This window comes from Ylistrum balloti, unplaced genomic scaffold (genome assembly GCF_031769215.1).
Source record: "Ylistrum balloti isolate Yb309-2 unplaced genomic scaffold, AGI_CSIRO_Ybal_v1 Utg370324, whole genome shotgun sequence".
In the NCBI taxonomy this organism is placed as follows: domain Eukaryota; kingdom Metazoa; phylum Mollusca; class Bivalvia; order Pectinida; family Pectinidae; genus Ylistrum; species Ylistrum balloti.
The window spans coordinates 950,180-962,247 of record NW_026782237.1 but is presented as its reverse complement, the minus strand read 5'-3'; the positions used below and the strand labels follow the sequence as shown (position 1 = coordinate 962,247).

At 33.6% G+C, this 12,068-nt stretch overlaps 1 protein-coding gene across 1 annotated transcript in view; it reads right to left on the bottom strand.

Annotated features, from left to right (window-relative positions):
* The window catches only part of LOC132553400 (myosin-13-like), an 85,742-nt gene extending 73,884 nt beyond the window's left edge, over nt 1-11,858 (bottom strand). Inside the window, exon 1 of the mRNA XM_060217647.1 lies at nt 11,490-11,858. Coding sequence (XP_060073630.1) covers nt 11,490-11,858 — 369 coding nt within the window. The remainder of the gene's footprint in view (nt 1-11,489) is intronic.
* Nucleotides 11,859-12,068: the final 210 nt, after the last annotated feature.

Here is a 12,068-nt window from a genome sequence, read left to right as displayed (position 1 = left end):
AAACTTATTTACCATATCTACAGCAAGTCTGTACAGAACTAAATCATCAGAACGCCTGTGGAATTCAGTATATCATAGCCTATCAGCAGAGAAGAACTGTACCAGAATATCATCAAATCACCTTGAACAAATCAAATTCTTTGACTTGACAAATCTTTACCATTGACTTAAACATTACATTCAATTATTTAAATACTAAAATATCTTTTATGATAATCATTGAAAATCAAAGCTATATTCTCTTTGAAACCATTAACAATGTTATGAGGCACTGTTCAGTACAGTATATCATAGGAAATTAAACAAAGTAAGCAGTGGCTCACATAGATATACCTTTGACATTTACATTGACAGGAGACCACAAAAATCTGACTACTAACATCCCCCAACCCTTATGCAAATGGGGAATATAAGTTAGGGGTATTTCTACCTGATTTATATGTAGCATTCTGTCTTTTCTAAAAGAGGTTCAAAGTAAAACTAAAAATGTGTTAAATTCCATTATTAAAACATTAATTCTAGCATAAACTATAGTCAAGTTTAAGATAGCATACACCCTTAACTATAAATCATTAGAGTCAAGTGTAAGATAGCATACACTCTTAACAATAAATCATTATAGTCAAGTGTATGAAAGCATACACCCTTAACTATAAATCATTACAGTCAAGTGTAAGATAGCATATACCCTTAACTCTAAAACTTTATAGTCAAGTGTAAGATAGCATATACCCTTAACTCTAAAACTTTAAAGTCAAGTGTAAGATAGCATACACCCTTAACTCTAAAACTTTATAGTCAAGTGTAAGATAGCATACACCCTTAACTATAAATCATTACAGTCAAGTGTAAGATAGCATATAAACTTAACTATAAATCATTGAAGTCAAGTGTAAGATAGCATATACCCTTAACTCTAAAACTTTATAGTCAAGTGTAAGATAGCATATACCCTTAACTCTAAAACTTTATATTCAAGTGTAAGATAGCATATACCCTTTACTCTAAAACTTTACAGTCAAGTGTAAGATAGCATATACCCTTAACTCTAAAACTTTACAGTCAAGTGTAAGATAGCATACGCCCTTAACTCTAAAACTTTACAGTCAAGTGTAAGATAGCATACACCCTTAACTCTAAAACTTTATATTCAAGTGTAAGATAGCATATACCCTTTACTCTAAAACTTTATATTCAAGTGTAAGATAGCATACACCCTTAACTCTAAAACATATCAGCGTAATTTGTAAGGTACAATTGTGGGCTATAACCTTAACCTTATATTAATCTGTCAATTATAATAAGCAAGGCATGAGAATTAAGGCAGTAAACTACAGTTATCATATTTAAGGTAGCATATAGCCTTAACTCTGACATAGGTGAATGATTATTACATTTTGTAACTTGTTTTTACGCAATATTAAGCTCCTTTTGTTTTTATTTCCTAATGTGTCATGTCAGAACTTGATGACAGAATTTACAAATAAGAAAAATAGGCTGTGATATTGTACTTACGAAGAGGAAATTTTTGCCACCACTGTTCCACTAATTATAGATCGGCTTAACAACGGGCTCCATAATGTTATGTCAGTTCCTGAGTGTTCCTCACAGCTAACAAACAGTGTTAACTTTCCCAGAAATCTGTACTATTTACCCAGATAAGTTCCTCTCTGTGTACATTTCATAACGACATTCGCCTGACTTAGCATTATCAGAAGGCTCAAGCTTTATACTACAGTTTTCTAAAAACTTTTAAACCTTTCACACATATCTCACATAGTGCCTTTCTACATGGACTGTCAAGCCGAAAATAAATGTATTGGTTGGGGGCCTCTAGATATTATTGTTGTTGTCCACTATGAATCTCTGGCGTTTAACTGCTGTGACATTCCAACAGTAATGGACCACATAGAACCATTACACAATCACTGATAACAGGCTATCAAGTCTACAAAATAATACTGACATTAAACAGCACAGGTCCTAAAGTAAGGTAAATTCCTACTAGTATCTACATACACAGAGTCAAAGCTGGAAGCCTACAACTATTCAACAGTAAGCATTGATTTTGCTTTTTGTCTTTTTTCACCCAAAAATCTGTATCTGATCAGTGGAAAAACAACTGTAATATAAGTATGATTCTTTTTGAAGCAAATTTTATTTCATTTTTACATATCACAGTTGACACACTAGATCCTCAGAGGCTTGAAAGTACACAGTATCTAAAAATAAAATATAATGGAGCTCTCAGTGGTGGAAAAATGATAGGGTTTGGTTGGCATGTGTTGAAATTGTTTCATATAAACAAATACCTGTTTGTAAGTAAGTGTATGTTACAACACTGTAAATATATAGGCAAATGAAAATATTTGAGATGAACCTGTTAGCAAACACTCTAAAGTTATTGTGAAAGTATTTAAACAGTAAGTGGCAAATTTACTTACAGTGAATCTTTATTTGTGTCGACAATCAAATGGATTATGATCTAGGTTGAGGCACTCGAAAATAAAAAAGTCAATTCTGTTCTCTGTTTGCTGACATTTCAATTCTGATCAATTATTGTCATGATGGATGACTGGAATAAATTCTATAGTATAAAACGGTCTTGATCTTTCTACACCAAGTTAACACCTTCTGTGCTTGTGTATTGTATAATTGTACATTTGGTGATAGATGTTAGAACAGAGTTTTCTTCTGGTAATGTGTGTAAGCGTAAGTGCAGGCTGACTTTTTGGGTAAAGGGCCAAAGCTTTGTCCATTATTCAGATGTCAGATACCATTTTGGTCTTCAACAAATCAGTATTAAAGCCGAGTAAACAATGGTTAAAATTTTTATATTGTACATATAATAAAAAACTTTATTTATTTTACAACGACTGCGAAACATGTTTTTCAAACTTATATTAGCCACTCTTGTTCATGCAGCTGAAAGTGTGCAAGGGGTCTTGCTGTGGGAGGAAACCGGTGTACCCGGGGAAAACCCATATGGTTGGGCAGTTGACCATATTCCTTTTCACATCCATTCTGGGAATCGAACCCCGGACGGCTAGGTGAAAGCCAAGTGTGTTACAAGTGCGCCACCCGACAAAATTTGAAAAACCTAATTTTTCAGCAAACTGATGATTTGAGATAGAATGAATGATAAACAATTGTAAATTAAGGAACAGATAAATTAACTCTAATAAGAATAGATTATACATCAGCTGTCAGGCCTCTTGTGTAAGATTACAGGGTACAGCTGACCCACGCTGACCATTATTGATGATTGACTTCAACCCTGTAATACCATGTCTATATTGATATAACCTTCATTACACATATCAATGGATTAACTTGTACATATATAATCCAGGTGAAAATATGTATACATGGCAATCTTTGCATGGGCACGACATAAAAACTGTTTATACCTTGCAGGTAAAAAAACCTTAATCAGAACACCAGGTAAATCTTAACATGAAAAGGCAATGAATGAAATTTAATGTTTCATGCATGGGAGAGCATACAGCTTATTAAACTGCCTATACAGCAAATAATTGATTATTAAAAGACTATACACAAGCAATCAAAAACTGGGTGTTTTATTCTAGATGAAATACAGGTATTATAGGATTTCTAACAGGAGCCTATACTCTTACTTCAGTTAAAAAATGCTGCCAAGTTAAACGTAAAGAAAATGAGAAAATCACCATATATAAAAGATGATATCTTCTGAACGATATCAACAAACCGAAATACTGTTAGGGGAAAAACCTGCACAGGCATGCAGCAAATCACCCGCACACAAATTCATACCCTTTGGGTACACGTGTTGTAGATAGGGAAACCATGATCAATTAAAGCTATGTTAGATTCATGTCCAGTTACAGTATAGTGGTGTTGCTTGTTTAAAAACAAATTTAATCATTTAAACTATGTACATCGAAAACATGCCTCTCGGTACTAAAATTTCAAATGAAAATTTTGAATATTTCAACTGATCAAGTTGCGAATTACCACACAGAATATTTGATAAAAACTCTTAAGTATGTTTACCAACTGAGTTGTCCAGAATGGTATATAACATTACACCCAGTGTATGATATTTAAATCACAGTATTGTTTAAGTTGGATAGTTCAGTCAGTACTAATTCACCACTAGATGTAGGCACATCCGACATTGTCAAGGTCACACCTACTACCATAATAAGACTATGGTACTCTATGCTTTGTCTTTACATTGGCCTACTGATCAACTATATTAAGTTACTAAACAAAATTCATAAACAGCCCAATTATTGTTGTCTAATTTGTTGTGAGTTGTGTGAAGAATACAAATAGTTCTGTTTGTTATCTGATCATTGACCTAGAGAGGTAAAACGCTATCAATGTTACTGTTATAATTGATTCATGACCATATAAGTGTAACGTTATATACTAAGTCTGGTCAACTTACAGTGTTAGTCAGTGGTGAGTCAACATGTCCTGTCTGGTGTAGGTAAAGGAAAAAGTATGTCGGGGCCAACACAATGGGACATGGGAGGATATATAATTGATCCATGTCACTGTCAGTCATTACTACAATATTTATGTTCGTTCTTATCAGGTAGTCTTGATCCAAAACTTATTTAAAATTTTCAAAATGTACAGGAAAGACCTCTATACTTATTTATAAATAATTTGGTGAATCAGAGTATAACATGAAAGAACACCACTGCTATTTAGAGATTTCTGAAAAATATTTCCATAGTCTGATTTTTGTGAATAGGTACCAAATTTTATTATAAGGTGGAGAAGGTGGGTGGAGGGGGATCAATGTGTTGCAAATTGAAACTAACTAATGTACACATCAGCACTGATGCTATCCTGGACTGTTAAGGTATACACAATATTTACATATAAACAACACAACTGAATTGTACATCCAGAACATGGTGTCAAACAGATATCATTCTAATGATTTCCTAACTTAGCAACTGATGATTACTGGTGTTTTATCAACAAATCTATCTTATTTACATTTCTATTGTCCAGCCACTAATCTTTCTTCAGTGACATATTCTTAATTGGCAGTTTCTGTTTTATAGCAGGTCAAAACCTGTTTAGAAATGTTACAGATGTATAGCCTTATAAGGTCAAAGATACATTGTCACAGGAGGTCAATCACAGGAGGTCAATCACAGGAGGTCATTCATAGAGGTCAATCGTGATGCAGAGAAATAGGGGACCAAACTGTGAAACACTGAAATGATGATCAAATATATAGAAGCCGACAGAGAAGGCAGAAGGCAAGCAAACCTGAGTGGGTCAACAAATGCTACTTTATTGAGTGTTGCTGGTACCTTTTAGTGGATAAGAAATCAAACATCCTTTAGGAAGAATTCATCAATGTTATTTCAGTACATATTACCATGCCATTATCTTTTGTATACCTGTAGATGTGTCCTTTACATTGATATAATTGGGCAGTTTACTAAGGTTCTACTATAGTAGCTTAAATACCTACCATCAAAGAATATCACTGCTAGCCTAGAAAGCAGTAACAGCTGACCATACAGCACCAGACATACAGCCAAACCATCCACTGCTTCTGGTCTAATTTTGAATAATAGCCGCCTAAAACTTGACAAAGTCTATCTAAACTTGACCACAAGACTACACACCAACATACCATAGATACACCTCTGGACTGATCATACACTGGGCTAATCTGGGTGGATGAAACCTCACACTCGGAGCCCTGACTTTCAATAAATAAATGTAGCTATGTTAGGTCATAATGAAAATCTAGAGAAATATTTGATGATTATAAAAAAAATGTTTGATTTGAAAACTAATGTTATTTAATTTGGTTTCTATGGTGAAAATCATTCTGTACAGAAAACAACGATGTTGATAATGTAATCAGAGCTGTATTCTTGTGTTTCTAAATGCTTTTACAAAGAATTCAGAGTTCAAGGGTAATCAAGTAATTTCTCTCGTCACACAGGAATTAACAGCAGGTACAGAACATAATTGATTTGGCACGTTGGGTGTTTACCTTCAACCAATATTTTTAAACAGCTTATTGTTAAAGGTAGACAATTTAATTACAAAATTTGCCTCACAATGAATCAGTCACATTACTATTTCCATTTCTAAACCCTGATTAAAGTTCAAGTAAATAATCAGTTTTTATCAAATGATGTATAGGAAGTTATCAGGGAGGTAAAATACATTTCCATTATACAGCAATTTCCACTACAAATTGTACATTGAGAAGAGCTTTAATTCTCTACATTGAACGTCTGTATCTAATATCTTATCGTGAAAAAATAATATATTCCCTACAAATTAACAATGAATAGAAAGAAAAAAGGTTTGCCCAGCACCATGATGGTATTCTTAGAGATTGTTCCATAAAACTAAATGAACTTTGTGATGTAACTATTTTGTAATGATAATGCATACTTGAAATAAGATGTCTTAATTAGAATAAGAAGTCTTTTTATGTTTTAGTATTACGGTCATTCTATTGTTAGGATGCACTTCGATCTTAATTCATAAAATTGATTTCTTAATTCATAAAATTGATTTCTAACATAAATTCCAACATACATATTTACGATAATCAGATTGCCTTACCTTGGAATGTTCACATGTACCCGAAGAATCATTGTTCAAAAATCCACGTAAAAAACAATAAGCACAATCTTTCCACAGTGTGTAACTCCCACCGTTTACTTTCACTTCCATAAATCCGAAATTGTGTGTTTCACATCCATAAATCAGCAATAAATCTGAATTATTTTTTACAGTACAATCTAGATTGAGAACTGAAAGGTGACTTCTTGTAAAAATAAATCTTTACCAAATTCCAAGTGTAGGCTAGTACTTATGAGCTGTAAAACGTTTATGGCACATAAGCCTATTTAAATTGGGTAGATGCCAGTCAGAAGTGCTGTAGTGCTATATAGAACAAAGCTGACCCCTCACACTTCAACACATGACCTTTCCAGTATTTTGTGCACACAGATACACCTCATTTGCATTTCTCATTCAATTTCCTTCCATAGAATTAATTATCAGTAAAGACATCAACAAGAGTTGCCTGGGTCACATTTAAAATGCCTCCATCATAACATTTCAGTCTTATCAGGGAATAATTCCACGGAAGCCACTGGCGGTGACTATTACTATGTTATCATGCACATGGAATTGTACACAAGCGTGCTTGCATTATGTCAATGTGTACAGAGAAATGAAAACCGACAGTTTACTTATCAATTTCTAAACAAACGAATTGATTTCTATTTTGTCTACAGCCAACACGCACACACATTTGGTAGTTGAACCAACACCCATCCAATATATATTTGTCCCTATAATCTAACCTACTTCTGTGAATACCAAGGGTAATGTATAACTGATTAAATTTTCATCATATGTACACAAGTATTATCATTTTACAATCAAATGGTTTTGTCACCCTTTCTAAAGCTGCAGACTAGCAGCTAGCATTCCTTCATTCAGACATGATTAATTGAATTGGCAAATCAAATTAAATGAAGCGTACTTGTTTATCCACGATTCTATTCACACTCTCAATCGTTTATCTTTTATTCATGAATTAAATTGTTTTGATCATTTTGACCATCTATAGATAATCACATTTTTATAGGACATAATTTACTTCATCAATTCACACCTCAATAAATAAACTAATATCCTGTTTCCTCAAGTGTTCATCATTATGAAGGATTTTTTTTTTTTTTTTTGATAACCATCACCTAATGAAATTGAAATTACTCCCGAGTAAATAAAAACATTAAATATGTACTGAACAGGGCTCCAATAGTCTGCCAATTAATATTCCTGATATGATGACAGTGAGCATGTGGCCACATGTATGACAGCTTAACAATTGTGTATTTCTTTCATTTTCTTGTCACTATTTCTTAACAGCGAGGAATTCGTAAATTTGTCAGATTTATCAGTACTGTTCCTTACCCATGATTTATAGTATTGTTTGTTTTCGCAGAATACCTGAGATTGACATTAATTTGCGTTTCACCAGGGAGTTTCTACGTTATTTCCAAACATAAACTTGCCTGTTTTTCTTCACAAAGCTTTACACAGAAAATAAACCACTTCACAATTCTATACAACTGTATAACATCAACAATTTACAAAAATCAATTCTTGTATTTCCGTTAGCATTGTGTGCCGTATTCACACTTTATACTACCAGTATAAAGTGTTTGTATTTCTGAAGGAAAATGCTTGTTAAATCATACGAAAGAACAAAAAATCGAGAGCAACATCCATTTTTTGAAACTTGTAACTGCAATTCACCAACAGCTTAAAAAAAGTGAGTATAAAGAGATACAAAATATCTGTGTTGGCACTAGATTTTTGAAATGTATTTTCTGAGTTTTGATTATTCAGAATTCTTCTTAATACTTCAACAGTTCCTTATTTGAAAGAATGCATAAAAACAAATTCTTGCCATTAGTAAGTCTACAGATATTAACCTGAGTTATTAGGTTACCAAGCCCTGTGCAAAACCTGGTTGAACAATAAAATATTCTCTTATGATTAAATTTATAATTAAAGGACTGAAAATAGAACTTAGCTTTCTACTCAGTGTCTGAGAACAAAACTAATATTTAACAAGCATGCTATGTACATAGATATTGGACAAATACTAAGGAAGATACGGTTTGCTTATTGGTACGTAATTTGCTTAAACTGATCTAACTGGAATGGTTTTGAAATATGTTGTTTAGCCATTTAAGAATACAAGAATTTAGCAATAAATAGAAAATTAAAAAAACAAACAAATAAAATTAAAGACTGATCTAATATCTATTGTACACAGTAGCCACTGCGACTCAAATCATGATATCTTACCTGTGATATTATAAGCAATCCAAGAACGAATTAAAAATCTCCTACAATGAAATCAATACTTAATCAGAACTAGAAAATACTAAGTCACACCCTCCATTGTATTTAATTCAGTCCGTAAAGAGGAGAAATACACATTACCAGACTTAAGGCCACCTATTATCTAATTACACACTATCTGTCTTTCAGTTATCTCCCCTTATTGAAATATAAATCTACTGTTAGAACATTGCAGATATGGCTCTCAGCCTACACAAATTTGTATGTGCAGTCTCCAAAATATGGCTGGACATCACGCAAATATGTGTTATTTTATTGTATTTCTTAATGCAGTATGTGCAACAGTATAATAACATATTTTTTGTATTTTATTGTAATTTATACACTCTTAAACCATTTGCTTATTTATGTAAACATTCCTGGAGATTTTGGAGAACAGGCCATTGAATGATAGCATATCATTAGTAGCACCTTTCAATTTTGAAAATCTTTTTGAGTAAGTGAGAATTTTGAAATATTGGCAAACTTAAGGTAACTATGACAATCAGTTTTGTATTTAGTTGATGTTAAAGTTTAAAAGATTTGGTTTTAATCAGCAGGACTTGCATTAATTAAGTGACTTAGCTAATCTAGGTGAAAAACATGGTTTTGACCCAAGTCTCTTTTGCTGGACAATACAGTTAGGTATGGACATTTAATTTGCAATCTGATCCTTCTTAGGTAAATAAACCTTCCTGTCCAGGTTTCTATTAATCATGATAAGAAAATACATTATGAAATTATGGTAATGTATGTTATACACACAAAGTAAGCTTCCTATCAAACAGTCTTAGTAGTCTTAACACTTCAAATCTCGGTAAGTCAAAGCCAATCGTCAATGTTTCACTCAGTACACTTTGTTGTCTGTAACTGAGGCGCCAATAAAAAACACTTTTAGTACACTGAACTTGTAAACTCCTCTAAAGTGTTATATACCCTTTAACTATCAGTGCCAAATCTGTTTCTGAGAAAGCAGTTTGTCTAAATATTGACTTGGAACTTAAAGGAATGGTCAGATAGATATTGACCGAGAGCTTACTTGCTAAGGTCAACAACTTGAAGTGACTTGACCAGAATGTTGGTGTGACTAAATCTGGAGTACTTCCTCAGGCCTTTCCTTTAAATTCCAGTTATAGAGGGGTATATAGAGGGTGTGACACCTCTTTGAATGTTGTCAAGCAGTCACAAAAGGATTTACATTCTCAACTTTCGTTCTTAGTTATAGAAATACCCATTATATCAATTTCTAACAAAAAGCTTTAGCCAACCTTTAATAAATCTGATAACCTGACAAAATTCAAGAGATAAAAAAAAAATTGAAAACAAGTCATCAATAAAACATTACAACCATAACTTAAGTAGATCATCATATAAATGAGAGATATATGAGTGATTTTGGTGCCCACTATTATTATCACAAAACAAGAGACCCTAGGGGCACCTTGGTGTCTACTATCATCATCACAAAACAAGAGATCCCAGGGGCATCTTGGTGCCCACTATTGTCATCACAAAATAAGAGATCCCAGAGGGATCTTGGTGTCTACTATCATCATCACAAAACAAGAGATCCCAGAGCGATCATGGTGTCCACTATTGTCATCACAAAACAAGAGATCCCAGAGGCATCTTGGTGCCCACTATTTTCATCACAAAACAAGAGATCCCAGAGGGATCTTGGGCCCCACTAATCATACAAATGTTTATTAGGGTAGGTCTTCATCAGTTTGATCTTTCTTCTTCTATCTTATTATTTGGTCTGAACACTCAGCAAAATATAAGGCATAAAGAGAAACCTTAATATGTTGACAAAGATCGTTCCAGCACTTAACAGGAAGTGATAAACTATTTTTGTCAAAGCCAAAGATGGCTGACTTTCAGCCATTTTGTTTTTTTAATCAGTCCCAGAAAAGACAATGCTGAACTAGGGAAAGTTGGATTCCTGAGATAAGAAATTTCAAGGATGATCAATCAGTACTTCTCCAAATATAGTGATAACAAATTATTGCTACCCAAATTCAAGATGGTCACTTACCAGCTGTTTGGTGTATCTATCAGTCCCAAAATCAACAAAACACAACTAGGGACCATCGGGAACCTACATATTGTGTAAGTGTAAATTCCAGTGAGATCTTCTCAAAAAAACGCATTAGCAAACATTCATTGTCAAAATCCAAGATGCTCAGTCCAAAAAAAGAAAATGTACAACTGGAGACCAAGGCTTACCTTCATATGACATTTTAAATATCTGGTTCTTCTAAAGAATTAGCAATTACAAACTGTAACTGTCAAAATGCAAGATGGATGCCTGGCAGCCATATTGTTTAGTCTGAGTGCTTTTAAAAATATCATTCATGACTTCAAATCCAAAACACTGACTTTTGACCTAAATATTTCCACTTGTAATGTAACAATGCAGTCCAAATTCTAGAATGTCATAAATTTACTAGTTCTGACATTTAAATTAAATTCACTAGAACCTACAACAATCACTGCATTTTACATTAACACACTTTTGTAATGTATGGAAATTAATGAGGTTCATGCAGTTATCAGTACATGTAATTAGAAACTTCACTTACATCTTGAAATAGATCTTTAATGGTTGAACTAGATGTAGATGTCACTGCATCTTCCTGATCAAAGTCCTCAGTCCTAACAACATCCTCGTTTGGATCCTTGAGACTTGAGGTCTTTCCTCCTGGAAGGGCTGCGATGTCAATTGGAGTTTTAAGTCCTTGTGAACTTGCAGTGCTCCTGATTGAATCTCTGATAGCACTGATGTTACTCCGAAGGGACTCTCTCACCAGACTTAGTGGGCGTACCTTGCTGGCACTCGTAGACTGTCCTTTAAGCACTGTTGATGTCAATGTGGAGACCCCAGGTGCGTTTTGGTGAGGGGTATGAAGGCCTGGTCGATTCGTGGGCCGCTGATTACTAACACTGTACATTTTCTGGTCTCTGTTGGTGCGCTTTACCAGACAATGCAAACTTGTTCATCCATAGCACAATTCTGTTGATGAAAAACAATTAAAATACTTATCTGTCCTTATGATAACCATTAAAGTTTATGTTGAATGGACATTATATACAAGGCAGGAATCAGACCACAGTTGATATCACCAAACATCTTGCAATTACTTTGGTTATATATCAATGTC